We start from the raw sequence: 23,658 nt of genomic DNA on the forward strand, positions 1-23,658 counted from the left end.
TGTTGAACTGGGAGTCGGGAGATCCGGGTTCTAGTCCCCACTCAGCCATGGAAACCCACTGGGCGACTTTGGGCCAGTCACAGACTTTCATCCTGACCCACCTCACAGGGTTGTTGTTGTGAAGATAAAATGGAGAGGAGGAGGATTATGTACGCCGCCTTGGGTTCCTTGGAGGAAAAAAGATGGGATATATATGCAATAAATAAATAAATAAATAAATAAAATTTAATGTAGTTCTAATCTATTCAGGTGATTATTACAAATTTACAAACTGAGTTTACTTTTACAATCTTAAAATATAATGACGATTTTATGAGCAAACTAAATTATACATAAAATAACCTTAAGAACAGAAAGGCAGTTTTATATTCTTAAATCAGCTCTCCCCAAGCTGGTGCCCTCCGGATGTTTTGGACTACGGAACCCAGCATTCCTGACAATTGGTTCTGTTGCTTGAGGTGTATGGGAATTGAAGTCCAAAATATCTGAAGGGCACCAGGTTTGTAAAGGCTGTCTTAAAGCAACAAAATGACTTTAGATCTGCAAAGTGCACTAAAAGAAAAGTATTGCTTATTTTTCATTTCCCCCCAAAATTTCTGGTTTTTTTCCAGGGAAAAATGGGGGGGGGGGAAACATTTCTCCCCCCCCCATGGTCTCAAAATTTCTGGAAATTTTAGATCTCTATCCCTCTCATCAGTGATACTGTAGCAAGGATGTTCTAAGAAATGTCTCTCACATTCTCAGAATCTTTCAAAGCAGTGCTAACACCATCAGTATCTTGGAAGGGAGGGAATTCTCACCTCTGTGCTATGGTCAGTGCAAATAAGTCTGTCTTTAAATAACAGGCCCTGATATATAGGTCTTCATCTCCCACAATGGTATACCCCTGCCTGATGGGGCTAGAGACAAGATGATACCATGTTAGCGTGACTAGAAAAAAATCCCCCAACTTTCCCATGCCTTATACTTTGTTTTATGCATTCAAAAAGCCCCTGTTTTTCATGTTGAAAGTCAACATCACCAAATAACTTCTGTAGTATTTAGTTACAGCTATGAGCTGTTTGATCCAAATAATCAAGAAATTTCTTCAAGCTGTGTAATATAATCATTGTATGTTGTTTTAATTAAAAAAACCTTTTAATTTCTTTTTGAATTTTTCTTTATTTTATTTTGTTTCATGTATTGATAGTGTTGTATTTATAATTTTATTTATTTATTTATTACATTTATATACCGCCCCATAGCTGAAGTTCTCTGGACGGTTTACAAAAGTTAAAAATAGTAAACATTAAAAAAAGTATGCAAAATTTAAAAACCATCAGAAACATAAAAACAACAGTATTTGTATTTTACTTAAATATTTGTATTTTTATTTTAGAATGTTATTTGTATACATTTTATGGAAAATTTAAAGGCACATTAAAAACTATTAATATATTTGCACATGTGTTCATCCATAGTTGTATGGGTAAAGTCAGATCTACTTGTAAATGCAGCTTTTCCAAGTAAAGATATGTTCCAACTTGTCAATTCAAATGCCACTTCACCAGTCTGAGGCTGATTCAAGTCTATGAAGGGGGAACTCCACACCCCTCTGTTTTATGTTTGACTTGGCTTGCTCTGCTGCAATCTTATCTGCTATTAGAAGGTTACCACATATTTAAGCAAATATATGTAAACATGCCACATTTTCAGATCTGCAGTTATCAAAGTGTTTTGGACTATGTATGTACCTATTTCTGATTTCTAATGATCTTGATAAGTGAGCAAATGAAGTCCAAGCTTCTTTGACACTTCCATCCCATGGGCTGTTATGTTATACAAATGAGGACAAGAAAAGGCACTAACATAAGATGGGTTAACTTTCTTAGAAGTCATTCCATCTGACCTGGAAGTTGTTCTGCCTTTGGGTGGTATCCAGTTAACTCCTCCTGCGGATGAAACAGCTTCCATCATCAGTGGTACTGGGAGGTAATAATTTCACCTCCCCCTTGCAGCCCTCTGCATCCTCAGGAGACCCTCCAGAGCAGATTTTTGAGGGGCAGCACAAGAAGATGCACGGAGGAGACATGCCATTGCATGAGTGGAGGGTCATTTGTGCAATGTTGAATTCTGTGTTGAGGTGGAAAGCGGCTTTTCATTCTTGCGGGAAGGCGTTCCGCATTTGCTCAGATCAATGGTGTCTTGTATTGCTTTGCATGCTACTATGCTGAGCCCTAGCATTGAAAATGATTCCGAGGTTGACCTATGATGACCTTCAACTCAAATGAAGCCCTGAGATTGGGTATAAGGGCCATTTCACAAGCACAGTGAGGTGTCAAATTAAAAGAACGTAATTTGTAGGCTTACTGAAAAACAAGTTTTGTCGCTCTGAGAAAAATCATAGAAACATTAAAAATGACAAACCTGAAATAAACACAGGCTGTAGCTCCTTAGACCTCCTTACCCATTGGCTGAGCCACAGTAACATTAAAGAATCCATAACTCTTGCTGCATGTAATGGTCACTTTGAGAGGAGCATGGCTTTAAATTCATTTCAGACACTCAAAAAGCATTTTAATAGCAATGGTCATATGGACTGCATCCTTCCATGCTCCCCAGCCTAACAGATGTTCATTTCATATTTTGGGTGTGGAAAGCATCGCGTGGATATTGTACATGTAATCTCACCCAGAGTAGGCTATTGGTTCTGTTGTGATAAATGGTCTCTGAGCTTAAACCTGCACTTCCCTCTCTTGAGAGGAAGGATAAATGGAAGGGGTTGAGTAGCTCCCATCTTGCTCAAGAAAGATCAGGATGGGAGGTAAGAGCAGGCAGTAGGGTTTTTCTTTCTTTCTTATCGTGCTATAGATAAACGTAAAAGTCCCTGCCCTCCCCAACCACATAACTCTGTTGCATGTATGTACTTGTATAAAAACTATTTTTGACAAACATTTGGTGTTTGAATTGCATTTTGAGATTTCTGAATTCTGTGTTGTTCGAAAGCTCAATATTCATAAATTTGCCTTAAAATATTACCAAGGTCTCCCATGTTGAACAAATAACCCTTCGAAATATTCCTTGAGCAGCTACTGAGAGTGCCATTTGCTGCTTTGTTCTCGCAGACATAACCCCAACTTGCGAAAAGCTCTTGCTTGTTCTTTTGGTTTTCTCCTATGTATGAATACAGGACATATCTTGTTTCCTTTCCTTTTTAGTGCTAGTATTGGATAAGAATTCTAGTGTATAGATCTTTCCATCCAGCAGCGTGTTGCATGTACATTGTGTGCAAGAATCTGTGCCTGCCATGCCTGGTGTTTTTCTTTTTCTTTTTGAGGGGGAACTGTAGAGCAGAGCGGGGGGATAGAAGGTGGAATAAGCTTTAAAGGAGGAGTTGGTCCAAGCCTAATCCTAGGGGGAATCCGCACGTCGTTCCGAGATCGCTTCTAAGCGACCCCAGTGCGGCGTAAAAGCGATCGTGTAACTGGCCTTTGGAAGAGCCGACAAAGAGACGTCCTTCCCGCCGCCCCCGCCGCCCCCCACAGACCTCCTCGCCGACCGGCGAGGAGAGCTTGGCTGAAGAAGGCGGGGTTGAGAGCAGAAGAAGCTCTCCACACCGCCTTCTTCCCCCGAGCTCTCCGTCCCAGCCGGCGAGGAGGTCTGTGGGCAGTGGCGGCGGCGGGAAGGACGTCTCTTCGTCGGCTCTTCCAAAGGCCAGTTACACGATCGCTTTCACGCCGCACTGGGGTCGCTTAGAAACGATCTCGGAACGACGTGCGGATTCCCCCCTGGCCACTCACCTTTCATTGCTCTGAACCTTTAATCTAGAGGAGGAATGGAAATTGATGAATTCACATGTGAAACACTTTACTGATTTTAGTGGATTAAAAAAAGAATAGAGAAATTGTTTTAAATGTTTATAAAATGTTTGGAAAGGAATGATGGAATCAGTCTGATATTAATAAAAGACCTGGCAGTAATAAGGCAATGAATGAATCAATTGAGACGTAGTTAATACAATCACTTTTAATTTTTACCAAGGAGAGGAAAAGAGAAAACAGATGAATTGCACAATATTGATTGATTGAAAAGCAATAGATATAGTAATTTTAACTGGAATGTTTATTTAATTGTCGGCTACTCTGACCATCTTTTGTTCAAATTAAGATAATTTTAACACAAGATTTTCTGCACAAATTGTTTCTGCAAAATTTCCATTGTATGGAGTATATTAAGAGAAATGTGCCATCAGTTTATCCTGCATTCTTCATAGTAAAAGTCTCACTGCCTAGATTATTTGCATCTGTAGGGTGGAAGACCACGATGATCTCACCCCTCTCTTTGCACGCCACAATGATACTCTGATACAAACTTATGGAGAATACTTTCTTGCTGAATTGATAGAAGCACAAGATGAAGAGAATATTGCTGTAGTTTGTGAGGTGAGCCTTTGATATGTAATTAGAATAAGGAATACATTACACTGTTTAACAGGTTATCTGCCTTTGTTTTTGTTTTGTTCTTATGGTCAGGGTATCTGCTGGGAGGAAACCAGCCTGGATTTATTTCAGACACCTCGGAAAATATTAATTGCAGCGATTACATTTGCCTGGATGTAGGGAGCACCCTGCCCTCACTTATATCTTGGTTGTGGGGACCAGTGCTTGGGTGATGTGGGTTGTCTGTAAATAGAAAACTGTTTCCATTGTGCAGTATCCAGTGCTATCATAGTGCTAGCATGGATTATGTTGTGTTAGCTTAAACCAACACTAGTGCAACACTATTAGTGCTTTCTAAGGAATGGGAAAAATACAGGCCGTAGCTAGATCTAAGGTTTATCCCAGGATCATCCCGGGTTCATCCCTGCCTGAGCACTGGATGCCCTGTGTGGCACTTAGATGAACAGGTTTGACCCCAGGACAATCCTGGGATAAACCTTAGGTCCAGCTACAGCCACAGTGATTTACCACCGAATTTTGGCAGCAAATCACAGTTTTTTCTCTTTCCCTAGTAAGCACTAATAATGCTCTGCTACTGTTGGTTTACGCTGTTGGTTGCCCATTGTTTCTGTCGAAGAGAGAAATGGTCCTGCACTCTTGGAGCTTAAACCAGAGGTGGGCAACACAGCCTGCAGGCCACATGAAGCTCCCGCTGCTCCCCAAAGCTGTTCCTGCCAACACAACCGCACTACTGGCAGCGGGGGCAAATAGTTGTATTAGCACCGCGGAGCAGTAAATGTTCAAATTTAACTTGAGAATGTCCTGCTATGGCTAGTTCAGACTCAGTCCTGAGGCAGTCTATGGGGCACATCCATCACAAAGGCCAGGGTCAGAAGTGTAGGCAAACAGTCCAATACATGTCTAAGAAATGGGCTTATCAGCAGACCTGGGGTAGCGGGACAAGGGATTAGTCCAAAGAGAAACTAGGTACTGGAAACTGAAATAGGTTTGGTCCAGTACTCTTTTGCCTACAACAGGGGCTTATAACCCAGGGCTCAGCTGCAACATATCAGAAGCTTCTGGAAGAATGCTTTGTGAGGAGGTACCTAATCATGAGGAGTCCTTTACTCCTGAGAAGCATTATTATTATTATTATTATTATTATTATTACTAGCTGTACCCTGCCACGCGTTGCTGTCTCTATGCCATAACGTCGAGGAGGCTAGACAACATATATTTATAAGATGCAGGACTAAATTGTCCCGTTCCTATTTACACACCCAAAACCTAACTCAATAATACTCAAATAATGCACCAGTGGACAAAGAAGGCCGTAGGTTGCACGGCCTGGGGAGAAGAGTATACTCTTCTACAGCTTTATCCCTTCGTGTGCATAATTACCAAGCCACTATGGCAAAACATAAGCTCTTTTTATGGGAGGAGATTACATCTTTCTCCGGATTCTTGCCAGATGACCAAAGGGAACTGGCAGTTGTTTTTGTACTGAGGCTATGAGACTTTCTCGACAATAGCTTAATACAGCACGCCACGCTACGGACTGCGCCTCAAAGCCCTGGTAGTTTCCATTGCGCTACGAAGGCATGCGTAGCTAAGGTCCGCAGGGCTGTCCCAGCAGGCACGCACCCGCATAGAGGACCTGCCATTCGATGGAAGCCAGATCTAACCACTATTGTTAGAGTCCCCATGGCTGGCCTCCTCGGTAGCACTAATAACTAGCTTCTTCAGTACACTGAAACTCTCGATACCAAGACTTGCAACAACATAACTAGCTTCTTCAGTACCGAGCCTGAAACCTCTCGGTACCGAGACTGCTCTCAATATCGAGACTGGCAACAATATAACTAGCTTCTTCGGTACTGAGAATGAATCTCTCAATGCCAAGACTGGCAACAATATAGCTTCTTCGGTACAGACTGGAACCCTCGATACCAAGAGTGGCAATTACATAACTAGCATCTTCAATACAGACGCTGAAATTCTTAATGTTGAGACTGGCAATAACATAACTGGCTTTTTTGGTATCAAGGTTGGAACTTTTGGTACTGAGACTGACAATAACATAACTGGCTTCTTCGGTACCAAGACTGGAATTTTTGGTACTGAAAATGACAATAACATAACTGGTTTCTTCGGTACCAAGGCTGGAACCCTTGATACCGAGATTGGCAATAATATTAATAGCTTCTTTGGTACAAACGCTGAGACTCTTGATACCAAGAGGGCATCTCGCATGCAGCTTCAATGTCAGAGGGTGAGATGTAATATCTCTCCCCTCCAAAGCCAATGGACATCTGTCCACCACATCAGGCAGTGTATACCTTGCAGGCTAACCACCAATTTCAAGGTCCCCATTCCAGAGTCTCTACGCTCTTAGTGCTTTGCTTTCAATGGAGAGCGTTTTATTACCATGATGTCTGATGTCATCATTTTTGCCCCCCCCTCCCTTGGAAGAGGAGGGCATACAATGTTAAATGGGCCACGTCTCCTGAGAATACCATACAAGCATGGATACTGGCTTCAGTACTGTGATGGGGATATGTACAACCGAGATCACTGTCATTGCGACCGATACACAGGGCTCAGCTGTTACAGCCACAATGCGTCAGCACAATTACTTAGCTCTTCCCCATTCCACCCCCATTCCATGGGACATCAGGAGATCAACTTGGGGAAGATGAGTTAGAGCATAAGAATAGACCTGATTCCCTTCAATCCTTTGAGGACTATCAGTCGATCTCAACATTGCTCTCTTCTGCATCACCTACACAGGGCAGAACCTCCTTTGGAGGACTTATACCACTTCCCGGTCATTGAGGATGACCAGGCTTGGTATTGAGACACATAACTAGGTAAATAAAGTGCAGGATTTTGTATCTCATGCTGTATGTACTGAGAAGCCAACTCCAGTGTCGATATTTTTCCTCCCAGCACTGCTTCTGACAGTTAAAAATTCCTGGAAGGGCCCTTCTTTGATGGCTCTGACATTGGAAAGTGCAGAATCTTTACATAAGGTCCAGTAATGGACATGGGTTTTTTTCTTTATGCACCCATGTTCCAATTCTATATTAGTTCAGTTAGCCCCAAGGGGAGTTTTCAGAACATATTCATCTGCTTTGGGCCCCAGAGTCATACACTATCTAGTTATGATGTCCAGATGCAACTTTTCCTCTTGTCAGCAACTTTACATGACCCGTCACTTCACTGTGAGTTGAGAGCAATGGTGCGCGCTCTGGCGCTTCGCATGCATACCTAGGATTAGCAGGTCTCACTCCGTGAACTAGATTGAGGACCTCCCATCCGATGGTGAAGGATTGTCCAATCTCATTGCTCATCTCGTTTCCTGCATCAGAACCAGCAAATTACAGATGACACACTGTCCTTCTTAATGCTGCTTCTCAGAAGGGAGTAGCTTTTGCCCCATGCACATAAAGTATGCATACTTCCATATAGCCATTCAGAACACTCGCCAGAGGTACCTTGGGTTTATCATAGGTACCGATATGTCCCAGTTTGGGTGCGTCTATTGGACCTAAGCACAGCCCACCGAATGTTTGCAAAATATATGGCAGTTCATTGCCTACACAGGGTGAAAGTCTACCTATATTTAGACAACTGGCTTCTAGTAGCATCTTAGAAGAGGATGCTATCGAAGGCAGTGGGAGTAATCCTCAATTTATTGAGCTCTCTGGACCTCATAGTAGAAACCACAATGTTAGACTGTCAATCCTTACCCCTGATATATGGGACATAATTCTAGCAGCTAAGAAACAAGCGACTAGAAAGTCATATGCTACCAAATGGGAAGCTCACTCCTCTTTTGCACTAAGCAGGAATGAGAAACCCCTTTCAGAGCCTATTTCCACCATCCTCACTTTCCTTTTTTCCTTGTTAAAAGAGGCCTTAAGTTTCCTCACTTAGAGTTTATCCGGCAGCAACTTCTGCCTCACATTATGGATTCAGGGCTGTCCGGTCTTCACTCATCCACTGGTTAAGCGCTTTATGAAAGGGATGAAAGATACAGTTCCACCCCTTCGTTCCTTTGTTCCGCAATCGATCCTTTCCGTGGTGCTAAAAGCACTGTCTGCCAAGCCTTTCGAACCATTGGCAAAGACAGATTTGCGTTTACCGACTTTAAGGTGGTATTCCTTGTTGCCATAACGTCTGCTAGACGTGCATCAGAGTTAGCAGCACTCCGTATGGATTCACCTTATACGGTTTTTCATGCCGACAAAGTGGTCCTTAGACCGGACCCAGCTTTCTTCCAAAGGTTGTTTCTCCTTTCACCTTGGGCAGGATTTTACTCTGCCAAGCTTTTTCCTTGCGCTGACAACTCTTCTTGAGTCGACACTACATACGCTGGACAGAACAGTGACTCTCCGGAGATCCCTAAGATTTTTTGTTTGTTATGGGTCAAACAAAAGGGACTCCAAGCATCTCCGCAGACAATATCTGCTTGGGTTTTTTCAGACTATTAAATTAGCCTATGAACTTGCTGGCCCCCCGCTGAAGGGGAAAGTGCGCTCTTTTCACCAGAGGAGGGGCCACTGCTACAGCTTTTGAAAGAGGTATTGCCATACCGGACCTCTGCAAAGCGGATACCTGGTCGATACCTCTGACTTTTGCCAGTCACTACCGTCTGGACATCAGAGCGCGTAGAGACTGTGCCTTTGGGCGTGCCATCTTATCGGCAATCCGTTGAATTTACATCCATCACCTGACACCACCCACCTCCGGGTAGTCAGCTTGTTATTCGCCCATATGTGTGATGCACAGAGACCACGAAGAAGAAAGACAGGTTGCTTACCTGTAACTGTAGTTCTTCGAGAGGTCATCTGTGCAGTCACACAACCCTCCCACCGTCCCCACTATGGTGTCATTTTTTTTATTATTATTACCTGGTGGTTCACCTCAGTGAGACTGTTTAGGCGGTTTCAGGAACTGAGGGGATTAGGCGGGAACCCCTGAGCATGCTCAGTGGACGGTGGGGGAGGGGTTCCCGCCTAAAAGACTTTCAGCTAGAGAAGTTTCCGAAGCTGGCCCTGCACAGGCGCAGAGCCCATATGTGTGACTGCACAGATGACCACTCGAAGAACTACAGTTACAGGTAAGCAACCTGTCTTTATTAAATATTGGAGTCACCAGATATCTGACAACATAATTCTCTGCTTTCTTCATTCCTACATTCCTTGAAATATTTGGTTGACTTTTTAAAAAATTAAAATAATCTGTTACAGTTGCGTAATAGGATAAATGAACAGGAAAAATAAGAATTTTTAAAAATAAAATTCCTCTCCATTTAAAAACCTCCTGACAGAACATGTGAAGAGAGGTTTTGCCTAGGAAAACTCTTGCTCAACAGCACGTTTTTGCTTTCCAGAAAGTGGGTGCACTCAGCATTAAGACCCTTAGATATTTATAACTCTAGACTGACAGACAGCGTCTGGCTTTTAGCTTGACTTGAGCTTTTCATTTTAGAACGTGAGAAGAGCCCTGCTGGATCAGACCAAAGCTCCATCTAGTCCAGCACTCTGTACACACAGTGGCCAAACAGCTGCTGACCAGGGGCCCACAAGCAGAACACAGTGCAACTGCGCCCTCCCACCCATGTTCCCCAGCAACTGGTGTATATAAGCTTACAGCCTCTGATACTGGAGGTAGTAGCTATTGATAGCCTTCTCATTCAGGAATTTATCCAACCCCCTTTTAAAGCCATCCAAATTGGTGGCCATCACTACATCTTGTGGTAGCGAATCCCAAAGTTTAACTATGCACTATATGAATAAGTGTCTCCCACCAATCAGCTTCATGGGATGATCCCAGGTTCTAGTGTTATGGGAGAGGGAGAAAAATGTCTCCCTATCCACATTCTCCACATCGTGCATAATTTTGTACGCCTCTATCATGTCTCCCCTTACCCTCCTTTTTTCCAAGCTAAACAATCCCAGCTGTTGTAACCTTCCCTTGTAGAAGAGATGCTCCAGCCCCCTGATCATTTTAGTTGTCCTTTTCTGCACTTTTTCCAGCTCTACAATATCTTTTTTTAGGAGTGGTGACCAGAATTGTGCACAGTATTCTAAGTGTGGTCACACCACAGATTTGCATATAAGAACATAATTTTACACTTAGGGCACAATCTTATGCATGATTAGACAGAAAAAGTCCTACAACTCCCAGAATTCCCCAATGCTGGGATTGTAGAACTTTTTTTGTCTAAACGTGCATAGGATTGTGGCCTTAGGGAATTATAAACCTGGTCTTCAAGGAAAGAGTTAATCCTTCCCAAATGCCACTGCTGCAATCAATTTCATAGCCCTCCCGCTCTGACAACATTTGAGAATGCATATAATCAGGGGTCCCCAACCCCCGGGCCACGGACTGGTACCAGTCCATGGCCTGTTAGGAACCGGGCCACGCAGGTGAGCTGCTTTCACCCCAGCCCCACCCCAGCGTACCTGGGCACAGGGTGCCATCTCGCCTGCTCAGCCGAAGCAAAGCCAGGACACTGGGGTGGGGCAGCTTTGGAATGGCGCGCCTGGCCGGAAGCCACCCTGGGAGAGCAACTTTCAGGCGCCCTGTTCCGAAGCCGCCCGCCTGCCCCAGCATCCTGGCTTCGCTTCAGCTGGGCGCCCACCCAGCCGAAGCGAAGCCAGGACGCTGGAGTGGGGAGGGGCTACCCCAAACCATCCCCTCAACCCCCCCTTCCCGGTCCATGGAAAAATTGTCTTCCACGAAACCGGTCCCTGGTGCCAAAAAGGTTGGGAACCTCTGCATATAATAACACTGGATTAAACTGCAGGGCTGTTGAACATAGCTGTCTCTCAGCCCAACCCCAATATAAGTTTAATGATGACAGTCTACATTGCAGGGTTGATGTGTACCACTCAGCCTTAGTACCCTTCCCAATTTATAATTTTGGAATCATAACAATGGACTGTATTTGCATGTTAATGGACAAAGCAACTTTTGAAAAAGTGCTTCTGTCTTTCGGTCAGTGCTGGCTTGAGGCCAATGAATCTGCTGGGGCAGAGTGCAGGGCAGCAAATGTTAAGTGCAGCCAGGAGATCACACCATGCAGAGCCAACTAGAGTTTGTTACTCATACGACAAGACAAAAACACTCCTTTTGAGTCCCATTTACTACAGCAGAAAGCTATTGCACAGTAAAGACAAATTGATGCATGCAACACAACTTTAACAGCAGGAGTACAAAGCAAAGGGTTTCAGGCAGTGGGGGGTTGACTCATACAACACAACAGAATTTAGAAATAACTAGAATTTAAAATATGAATTTTTGAGCTGAAAAATCACATTCCAGAATTTAGAGAAGTGCACTATCGGAAGGATAACCACATTCCAATCTGTGTATTAGGTCTTAGCTAGACCTAAGGTTTATCCCGGGATCGTCCCGGGGTCATCCCTGTTCATGTAAATGACACACAGGATATCCCGGGAGCAGGCAGGGACGACCCCGGGATGATCCCAGGATAAACCTTAGGTCTAGCTAAGGCCCAAGTCAAGAACACATAAATTAGGTGGTTTTCCTTAAAAGTATGGATGGAACAAAATTCTCCAGCATCCCTGTTCACAGCTAATGTCCTTGAGCAAATGTCATTTGCCCAGTCAGACAAAAAATGCAGGACCAGGAAGTCATGTTTCTAGACAATGGAATTATCAGTCTAGATTTGATACAAATAGATATGGAGAACAATGGAGCAGTGGGCTTCTTAGGTTCGCTCGTGGTCCCAGTGGGACTTTGCCCCATCTTTTTGGTTCACTCCAGTGGGACTCCCCCCTTCCTTTTTTTTTTTTTTTTGGCTGGGGGCAGGCAGAGATGAGAACATCCTGTTCAATACAGTAGAGATCTGAGTCTCTGAGAGGGAGTGAGGCTCATCCTGCTTGAGACTGGAAAGCAGTTGCAAGCCAATTTGTCATTCTAGTTTTCCAATATCAGCTGTGGCTGGGATTTTGTTATGGATTCCAAATTATTCCTTCTTTTAAACTTTCCTAAGGATGAGGTAAGTGCAGGAAGAAGGGTTGACTTGGAGACTTCTTTCTTGGGCCAGATCTACACCAAGCAAGATATGACACTTTCAAAATGTTTTGAAAACTGTATGTGGAGCGTGTCCTGGGCTTCAACAGTTGCCACTACTGTTATAAACCATTTTAAAGTAGTAGTGTAGATCCTGCCTTGGTGGATGATTGTCAGGGCTTTGCCTACTGTTACAGAATCACTGCAACAATTTCATTATCAGTCAGTATAACTGGTAAGAAATTGGCACAGTAACAGATAAGAAATTGTTACGCTACCATAAAAAGGGGCAGAAAAATTGCCCAATATATTTGCTTAGGTTTTTAAATATTACTCTATTAATAAAGTGTTGACTGTATTTAGAAATCTCAAATTTAAGGCAAAAGAATTACAGTTTTTGAATGTTAGGGGGTTTGTTGGACACTATTTATCTTAAATCCAAAAAAAATATATTCACTAATCCCAAAGTTTTGAGAAACACTGCCACAGATAATTTCAAAAATCCTCTATTATTTAAATAACATGTGGTTTGCTTACAACGATTTCAATTAATCATTTATCACAGTGAAAACTTATTTAAATGCTTATTTTATAAATACCGCATTTCTGTCTCACTTTTAGCAGCACAAGCCCAAGAAAATTCATGTTAGTCCTTCATAGGTTCATCAACACTGCTGTAGATTGGCAAAGCACTGCCATGTGGGCGAAGATCGATGCTAGTTTGCCCTATAAAGAGTGAAGCTGGCAACTTCTTTTTGCACATATGGCAGATGGATTGTTGAATCAGCTTCTGCTGAGCTTTGGGCCTAAAATTACATAGGAGCCAGGCAACTGCAGGGCTCCAGCTTTGTTCAGCTAAGCAAACAAACGATCAAGTGAGAGGAAGTGGGGGGGGGGAGCTATATGTGTTTTTATTTTTTATCAAAGTATTGATGCCAGCTGTATCAATCCAGGTCATTAGACCAAATATTGGTTTAGTACCAAGAGGAAAACTTTAATCACTTGGAAAGCTATTTTTTCTAATGTTATTAGTCAATACAGTTTATATGATGCTAAAACAAGTCCTCCCACACCCAGAGCTGTGACTTCTGTGTGTATTAAGGCTCAAACTAAATGTGTTGCTAAACTTGCAATCAACCCTGATCCTAAACATGTATATTTGAAAGTTGAATCACATTGATTTTAATTGAGGCGTTCCTAAACAAGGAGTTAACGTTTTAATAACCAAGCCTAGAATTGCATTATAAGTATCTATATTCTCCTTGTTTGTATTATAATTTCGAGAAGATTCTTCCTAATATACTCACATTATTGTATGCATTTCTGATAATGTAGGCATTTTGTACCCCTGTCTCTAATTCACTGTGTGCACAATCTCCCCTAACATATGTATTTTGTGTACATTTTTTGTATTGGATGAGTATATCGCAAAATTCGGAAAAGTGCAAAAACTGAAAGAGTATTGCATTCCAGTTTGCATATTAGTTTAGGATCAGCTTTCAAATTAGTGAGCTAGCTTTTAAGTTTCAAGAATTCAAGTTTCAAATTAGTGAGCTAGCTTTCAAGTTTCAAGAATTCTTCCTGAATTTGGATGTTAAACAAATGAACAAATACGGTATGGGGGCAGAAGAGAAAAACTTATTGTTTTGAAAAGGGCATATTTATTTATTTACTAATTTAAAAAGCTTATATCCTGCCTATTTCTCTGAAAGGAAACTCAAAGTATAATGTCCACAATATTTTAAATACTCTTAAACTTTCAAATAAATTTAAAAAAATCATAAAAACATTAGGCTTAAAAGTATTGAAGGGAGCACTTCTATTCCCTCCATTCCCAGATCACTTTCTCCTTGTCCAGAGCACCAGGTTGAGCATATGGCATGAAACATCAGTGGGTCCAGCTACTACTTGGGACAGGCCCATTGTTGTCATGGCAGCCATGAAATCCTGAGCCACATCCAACAAGTTTCTGCATGAGATCACCCAGGGCAATAAAACTGGAAACTCCAGTACCACTAAAAATCACCTCCCATCAGCTCAGGCAGGGACACTGTCGGTGGGGTGGACACATCTACCAAGAGAATTTGTGCCCTGTTTCAGATCCTCAACCTCAAATGCATGCACTCAAACCCAGTAGATTGTTTCAGGATACCTAAAAAGAGCAATGTATCACAATAGACAATGGCAGCCCCTTCACCACTCATTAGGGTGACCATATGAAAAGGAGGACAGGCCTCCTGTATCTTTAACAGTTGCATAGAAAAGAGAATTTCAGCAGGTGTCATTTGTATGCATGTCTCACTGGTGAAATTTCCTCTTCATCACAACGGTGAAAGCTGCAGGAGCTATACTGCAGCTGTACTGTGACCAGATTTAAAAGAGGTCAGGGCACCTGCAGCTTTAACTGTTGTGATGAAGAGGAAATTTCACCAGGTTCTCCATACATACAAATGACACCTGCTGAAATTCCCTTTTCAATACAACGGTTAAAGATACAGGAGCCCTGTCCTCCTTTTCATATGGTCACCCTACCACTCAATGGGTCTATGCTGCTGTGCAATGGTGGACACACTTGTTTTAGATACACCCCACCACTCTCATCTGCCCATATCTCAATGATACATGCCAGGTCAGCATTCTATTCCAGAATTAAATCTTAAATGATAACATATTTCCCTTTCACTGATATGGCGTCAAAAAGCAAGATGTTAAGACCCAGCTGGAAACCTATATGGTAACTTGGAAAACCTTGGTTGGGTTAAAGATGAAGAAATCAGCCTCCAGTGTCTATAAACCCACCACCTGATCTGGCTTGTCAAAGCCCATTCCACTTCATACCCTCCCTGAAATGCTTTGGCAAACCCAACCTCAGTCCTAGTCCCCTCTCCTCTGTCACCCTGAGACATAGTACCTCTCAAAAAAGCTCTCACAAAGCCAAAAAACAGTAAAACAGAACACCCCACATTTACATAATTCTAATAAAGCAGGAGCAGGATAAAGTTGATAACATACTGCTGAATTAAAATCAAAGTAAGGTGCAGCCTAGTAAAAGGAAATCCAACTGCAATGTGGTGATTCAAGAAGTTATTTACAAACTAAGGCTGCAATCCTATACCTACTCACCCAATGGGATTTACTTCTGAATAGACATGTATAGGTTTGCACTGTTAGGCTGTAACGCCATGCAAATGTACCTGGGAGCAATTCCATTGAACATACTGTACAGTATGTTCCATTGAACAATATGTACAGGGTAGCATTGTAAGATTGTGCCAACTGAAAATATTTCATGTTGCACTTGTGATTCTAGAGGATATTCCCCTGCACAAGCTCCATGTAAATGAGTGGAAGCTGCAGAAGAGCTCTAATGGACAAGGAAATTTAATGTGTTACACAAAAAGGATGGTGGTCTGTATATTCATCTAACATTTCAAACATAAACATGGACAAAACTAATCCACAGGCGGGGAGCATAATTAGAACATTGGTTGGAATTCTATTCTTCCCACCGAAAGCTGCAGTTGCATCACTGCATTTGCATCTTCAGACAGCTCCAGTATTATGAACATTATTTAGAGCAGTGCTCAGCTGCAGACCAGTGGTCATGAATTTCATGGGTCACAGGCAGGCTGCTTTCTAAAAGTACCTTTTTATCTTTGCTTTGTAGAGCATGCCTATTTGAGGATGCCTTCAGGTGGGAAAATCAATTTGCAGTCTGTTTGCTCTAAAGGAAGGGGAATCATCTTTTCTGAGTGGGTGGGTCTCTCTCTCACACACACATACACACATACTGATCTTCCTTTAGAGTACATCCTAATTACCCACATGTTTAGTTTTTAATCGGTTTTTAATGCTTTATGTGTGTATGTTCTGTGTTTTAGAGTTTTAAATTTTGTATACTTGTTTTTACCTCAATTTTAGAATTTCTGTAAACCACCCAGAGAGCCCTGGCTATGGGAGCGGTATATAAGTGTAATAAATAAATAAATAAATAAATAACAAACTATGAATATTATTCACTGTAGACAATACCAAGCTAGCCAAACCACTAGTCTGACTCAATACTATTTATTTATTGTATTTTATACCACCTTAAAGAAGCCAACCGAGGCAATTTACAAAAAAAGTTCAGAAAACAGTAAAAACATAATAAAACTTTAAAAACTGCCTTAAAAACCTATCACAGCAGTTTAAAAAGCCAAGTTGATCCCCTTCCTGAACACAGAGAGTGAGTACCAGTTGCAACTTCAAAGGGAATGCATTCTAGAATTTGGGTGCAACACAGGAGAAATCCCTTTATAGTGCTGTGGCACACCTTGACACCTCTTGATGCCTGCTGTGCACATTTTGCTTGCATATTCTCCCCCCCTTTTTTTTTGTGGGGGAACACCTGAACTGCCTCCCACCAAACCAGCAAGCCCCAGCCTTTCTCTGCAATTTGGAGATGGGCAGAGAGTGGGGATGTTCCCGTAATTGTGTTGCACTCTCTGAAGCTCAACATAACCACAGGGGTCCCAGGCTGGAGAGGAAGGTGGAGGTCCTCTCATCACTCTCACCAGAGGGCAATATAACACTCTCCATCTTGAGGATGACAAGCAGAATTATACACTGCTGGTTCCCTGAGAACAGAAAATTTGAAAACCACAGCTTTAAAACTGAGTACTAACTGATGTGATGTGGGCCATTTTTCTGACCCATGTAAGGTTTTCAAGCTTGAAAAACACATTATTAACACAGAAATGAATAGGTTTGTTAATCCATTTTCCTGTTCCTGTTTTTTTATTTGGTGGTTATCTGCCAGTGATGCTTTATCTATATTATATGGGATAGCATGTCTTAATGCAAATTGAGTGGAAGAACAAATGGTGTGCCTTTGTAGCTTTTGAGATTCCATGGCTTTTACAAGCTTTTTTATTTTGATGTTGCAGGATAATGGCTTAGCAGTGGGCTTCATGAGTGTATGCTCTGAAGTGAATATACAGTTGCTTCATGACTGCTTTGAGCTGAGTCCTTTCCACGGCCTCTGTAAACCACACCCAGATGACATTCTTGAGCCACTATGGGTAGCAAGTGACACAGGTGATAATTCTGATGTTTGTTCAATGCATTTTGTAGATTTAGTTTTATTGTATGCATATTTTATTATTGTAAACTACTTTGAGTTTCTTTTTGAAGAAAAAATATGGGGATATACGTTTTTAATTATGGTAGGCCTAGTTTTGCCAAGAATCAGAATGTCTACCCAAATTATTATGATAATCCAATACCAATATCAAAAAAATTACAATGGGATAGTGTGGGGACTGGATTATGTGTTTTAACTCATATAATAGGTTAGTATGTGTGTTTTCCTTTGAAAATGTAATAATAATATAATAATAATAATATATCTTTTTAGGGTCATGTTGATATAAGTGGTATATTTCTCAATAATGTTAGCAACTTGGTTGTTGCTCTATGTGGAATTAGAAATCAGTAGTTAAAGTCATTCTAATAGAGTAGGTATTATTCTGAGGGTAGTCATAGGTTTTACATTGAATTTACTTTTTCAGCACCTCACCCTGCACCCCAGGTATAAATTCATCTATGTCACAGATGTCTCTTCAGATTTTGTTGGTTAAGGTGTCTATTTATTTAATAATACCTATATACTGCCTTTCCACAAATATCAAATACAGCTTATGTTCTTCCAGTTTAAATTGATGATGAATTAGAAACATCATGTTTATGTGAAGCTCTGAACCCATGGTCACCCCCTTAATTTTCTGTGTAAACATTGCATAGTTGGATTAATCAGGAAAATATCTCACTTCAGTTAAAGAAATGTAAGTCCCCTCAGTTTCTCAGGGACATACATGTATGCCTTTAGCTACTGGATTAATGCATTGACCCCTAAAATCATAGAATTATAGAATAGTAGAGTTGGAAGGGGCCTAAAAGGCCACCAAGTCCAACCTCCTGCTCAATGCATACTTGACAGATGGTTGTCCAGCTGCCTCTTGAATGCTTCTAGTGTGGGAGGGCCCACCACCTCCCTACGTCATTGGTTCCATTGTCATACTGCTCTAACATTCAGGAAGTTTTTGCTGATGTCCAGCCGGAATCTGGCTTCCTGTAACTTGAGCCTGTTATTCCGTGTCCTGCACTCTGGGAGGATTGAGAAGAGATCCTGGCCCTCCTCTGTGTGACAACCTTTTAAGTATTTGAAGAGTGCTATCATGTCTCCCCTCAATCTTTTCTTCTCTAGGCTAAACATGCCCAGTTGTTTCAATCTCTCTTCATAGGGCTTTGTTTCCAGACCCCATTTGGGATACTTATGAATAAACTATTTGTTGCAACATCAGTCATGACTGTCACCCAGGAAATGCGAGATAGCAAAAATTCCATAATGACTGGACCTCTTCCATTTCACTCTGTCAGCAACATTCTATATATTATGGCCCTCCCACGAGGCCAAGTACAAATGCATATAGTGATACTCCCCTTTTTTTCTTTTCTTTATTTTTTTTTAAGGAAAAGCCTGTTCGGGAAAAGGGAATTTAGAGCAGAAAACAGGTATCAGGAGAAGAAAAATCCCAATTGTAGAGAGTCTCAAGGGAGGATTGATGCAATAGAAAAATTGAGGATGTTTAGGTTTATGAAGGTTACCAGAGGAGCAAAGAGCATAAGCTGGGACATGGAGAGTAGAAAGGACTTTGGTATTACCTACAATACATAGAGCAACAATAAAACTCAGTAAAAGAAACTCATAAAATTCCAACTGCTAAATGTTGCGTTAATTTTCATTATTGACTCCATTGTGTTGATGCCTTCATTTTTTACTTTATTCTCTCCCCAGGCCATTCAAATGTTGGAGGAACCAGCAGCCTAGTAAGCGAAAACCAAGATACTTCTGTTATAGATATAAAGGTAAATTCACTGAACTGAAAAAAATCCTACCGGATGAACAGTTGGTAAATTTTAAAATAGTATAATAGTTCAGAGCTTAGGAACCATTTTCAGCCAAAGGGCTGTGTTCTCTATCAGGGAATCTGCCAGGGGCTGCATGCTTCCACAAAAAGAGGGCAAGGTAAAGCTAAATGTTAGGAAGAAAGAATTGGATTCCACTTGGATACAAGGAGAGAGCTGTCTTTTGGGCCTATGGGCACATTTGACAATTTGATAAATTGTCCTGGAAACCAATACAAAATGGCTGACATGGGAGGCGTAGCTAGTCACAGTGGAGAGGTAACCTGCCCCAAAGGTGTAAGTAAAAGGTAGAAGTCGGGTTTGAGTCCCAACACACGAAGCAACTCCTTTGAACCCACAAATTTTAGTGCTAGCAAAAATCTGTTTCCCAGAAGACAAACTTTTCTTCTCTCCCTACCTCTGCTAGTCCCCTGTTCTTTCTCTCTCACTCTCTCTGTCTTCACAGTCCCAGCTGCTGGCAAGAAAATGTGTTAACTTAACAAAAGAAATGGGAGAGTTAGGGAACTTCTGCACATCTACATGTTCCTACAGAACTGTGCTAGACTTTAGTTTTAATATAGTGAACTCATATTCCATCCCCATTTCAAAATCTTGTCCACAGTTTTAGCTATGTCACTTATTTTTGTAGAAAGTTCTGGAATTTTATTTTCCAGAGGCCTGGTCAGTTCTTGTCAGAAAAGTATGTGGCGGAGTGGCCTACCCATGGGATAGATGTTTATCTCTCTCACTGATAGAAGTGGGAGGTGAATTTCACTATAGATGGTTAAAACAGGCCAGTACTTATGCATAAGCATAAATGCACACAGTTCTGACAATAGAAATGGGAATATTCATAAATCAATAAGAAAACATTTCAACCTGCAGTTGACTCTGTTACTGATATTAAGGTGGCCATCCAGGAATACAGGAATGCTAAAGGAAAACTTCAGCATGAAACTGCTGATTTGCAACTTATCAAAAAGTTTCTGTTCTATTCATTTGGGACTGAATAGAGACAATAGTTTCCTGCCCACTACAGGTGTTAATTTACTAAACAATGCTAAGATCACTGTGTTAGAGGGGTGGTGACATGGCTGCCAAAGAATTGTGGGCTAGTCTGCAACTCCTAACTCTGAGGCAGTGAAATTGACAAAAATGGCATGTAAAACTGCACTGAAAGCAGAGGCCCCCAAACATCGAGACCACAGTCTGAAATCATATTTTGGTTTAAACAGACAGAAATTTTAACAGCTCAGTCAGACAAGCAAAAAGGCCCAAGTATGGCCTGCAAACCTTTGAAAATTAACTGAGAACTAGTGACTGAACTAACAGGGTTAAGTTAAATAAAAGCTGACTAAAGAAAGGCAAGAACTGATGAGACCTCTGAAAAATAAAATTCCAGACCTTTCTACAAAAATAAGAAACATAGCTAAAACTGGACAAAGTTTTGAAATCGGGATGAAACATGAATTCATTATATTAAAACTAAAGACGTCTAGCACAGTTCTGCAGGAACATGTAGATGATTTAGAAACCAAACTCACACCACAATTGAAGGGACTGAGGGATCAGAGATTTTAAAGAAGAATGAGATTTATTATTATTATTATTATTATTATTAATAATAATAATAATAATAATAATAATGTATTCATATCACACTTTTTCCCAGTACTGGGACTCGAGGCAGTTTACAAGATTAAAACATGTACAATTCAAACATATAAAAATAAAATTACAAAAGTTAAAATAAGATTAAACCCACAGTAAAATTAAAAACATTTTAAAAAAATTAAAAAACAGTAATTTTTTTAAAAAAATATCCAATACGTTAACACAGGTCCAGAGTATTTCCAAAAGCCTTCCTGAACAAAAGAGTTTTTGCCTGCCTCTGAGCGTGTAACACAAAGGGAGCCAGCCTAGCCTCCCTGGGAAGCGAGTTCTAGAGCCTTGGAGCAGCCACTGAGAAGGCCCTCTCCCACGTATCCATCAGGCATGCCTAGGATGTTGGTAGGACTGAGAGAAAGGCCTTCCCAGAAGATCTCAGAGCATGGGCAGGCTCTTATGGGAGAATACTGTCTTTCAGATAACCTGGACCCAAGCTGTATATGGCTTTATAGGTGATAACCAGCACTTTGAATTGTGACCAGAAGCCAGTGGAGTTGCTGTAACAGAGTTACAGCATGGTTAATAATGTACCTGGTTAATATACTATCTGCCATATTTCCGAATATCACAGTGACTGCAACTGACATAGAACATATTTACAGGGCTCTAGCAGGTAAACCAAAAAATGGAGGAAAACACAGAAAAGTCACTACTCACTTTAACAACTGCACATGAAAAGAAAAAAAATAGATGCAGCAAAATAGCTAGAAATAATAGAGTTTAAAGGGGAGGGATTACAATTCTTTCAAGATGCTAAGAAGGAGGAGAGATAAGTGCTTTACAAAATAATTTTGAAAAACGTATATCATACATATCCCCTTCAAGACATTTACTACCTAAGACAACACAATGATGCCTTACATGCTAGCATGTGATTGAGTTAAATGCATATCTTCAGCTGAAGCTTGTGTTAGCATGAGCTATGCTGAACTCAAGTTTGCTCATGTTATTTTTTGACCAAATCCCAGAAACCTACCTTTGTTCTAGCTTCCAGCAGCAGGGGTGTGCAATGTGTGGTCCTCCAGGTGTTTTAGCCTACAACTCCCTCACCATTGGATGTTCTAGCTAGCGTTGATGGAAGTTGTACCCAAAACATCTGGGAGGCCACAGGTTGCCCACTCCTGTCAATGACTATTTCTATCTATGTGGCTGAAGTATATTATTTTAAAATTGTTGCTGATGGTTGCAAGACAAGATAGAGGTATTTATCAGAACATTTCGTATTGTTTTATTGATATTTCTGTAGAGATCTAGCAAAATTGGAAGCATCCTTTCTCAAGCATCAGATGCTGGTACAATACTGTCTTCAAAAGGAAGTATTCAGCGTAAACTATCAAAGGTAAGGCTCTTTGAAATTAATATTTTATTGACTCAGGAATTTGTCTTGACATTTTATTTCTAAAATGTCCCATCTTCTAAATTCAAGTCATCGCTAATTTGCAGTAGAGGGAGACTCTTCAGTGTTGTTTGGGAAACAGAATTATAGGAAATTAGTGAAAAAGAAGGACTAACTGCTTTCCACTAGATTTCAGAGGCAATAATTGTCATTGTCAGTGCCATTGGATTATAGTATAGTTCAGATTAAAATTGTGCAGAATATCATTTTTTCCAGCCTAACATTTTACTTTTGGAATGACAAAACCAACTTACTTAAATTAGCCCCACATTGATGGATGTTACAGATTCAGCCATGGCTCTGAACTTTTGGGTAATAGAATACATTTATTACACACAGAACTACTCCAGAGTGATTTTCAAAAAAAGACTAGGCCAAACAGGTTTTATGTTGGGGACCTAACTCAGATGACAGTCATCACCCTAGTAAACCAAAATACACACATTTTCATGTTGTGAACCGCCCAGAGAGCTTCAGCTATTGGGCGGTATAAAAATGAAATAAATAAATAAATAAAATGTTGTCTTCATTCCTTTTCCTTGATTTTTACTGCTTTACAGTTCTTTATTTCTTTATTCTTTCTCCGTATGGTTAATTCTTGATAGATTCTCAGTAGGGATGTGCATTGGATTTAGATGAAGCCCAAAGCCTGAGCAGAATTGAGCCATTGTGTGGTCCAGTTCTGATGTTTCCCAAGGCGAAGCAGGCTTTCCTTCAAAGCCACCAGAATTGAAGCCAGAGCCAAACAAGTCTTCATTACCAACTCATGTTTAAGAGATGCAGGAGACACAGAGACTTACACCTCTTGAAATAGTTTATTTCTCTAAAATGCTGAATGGACAGAGTGAGGAGGGAGTACAATTGAATGACTGTTAGGTCCACCTTCTAATCCCAAAGCACGTTTTACCAGGGGCTTGAATGACCGTGCTTTGGGGGAGGGATTGAGTTCTACTAAGGGTGACCATATGGAAAGGAGGGACAGGGCTCCTGTATCTTTAATAGTTGCATAGAAAAGGGAATTTCAGCAGGTGTCATTTGTATGCATGCAGCACTTGGTGAAATTGCCTCTTCTTCACAACAATTAAAGCTGCAGGAGCCTTGCCCTCCTTTATATCTGGTCACCAGGTGCTGCATGCATACAAATGACACCTGCTGAAATGCCCTTTTCTATACAACTGT

At 41.1% G+C, this 23,658-nt stretch overlaps 1 protein-coding gene across 1 annotated transcript in view; it reads left to right on the plus strand.

Moving 5' to 3' along the window:
* Positions 1–23,658, plus strand: part of CFAP61 (cilia and flagella associated protein 61) — a 180,256-nt gene that overhangs the window by 20,051 nt on the left and 136,547 nt on the right. The window contains exons 6-9 of the mRNA XM_063129711.1: positions 4,289–4,421; positions 17,396–17,546; positions 19,324–19,376; positions 22,330–22,422. Coding sequence (XP_062985781.1) covers positions 4,289–4,421; positions 17,396–17,546; positions 19,324–19,376; positions 22,330–22,422 — 430 coding nt within the window. The remainder of the gene's footprint in view (positions 1–4,288; positions 4,422–17,395; positions 17,547–19,323; positions 19,377–22,329; positions 22,423–23,658) is intronic.

The sequence above is a fragment of the Elgaria multicarinata genome, chromosome 7, assembly GCF_023053635.1.
Source record: "Elgaria multicarinata webbii isolate HBS135686 ecotype San Diego chromosome 7, rElgMul1.1.pri, whole genome shotgun sequence".
Taxonomy (NCBI): domain Eukaryota; kingdom Metazoa; phylum Chordata; class Lepidosauria; order Squamata; family Anguidae; genus Elgaria; species Elgaria multicarinata.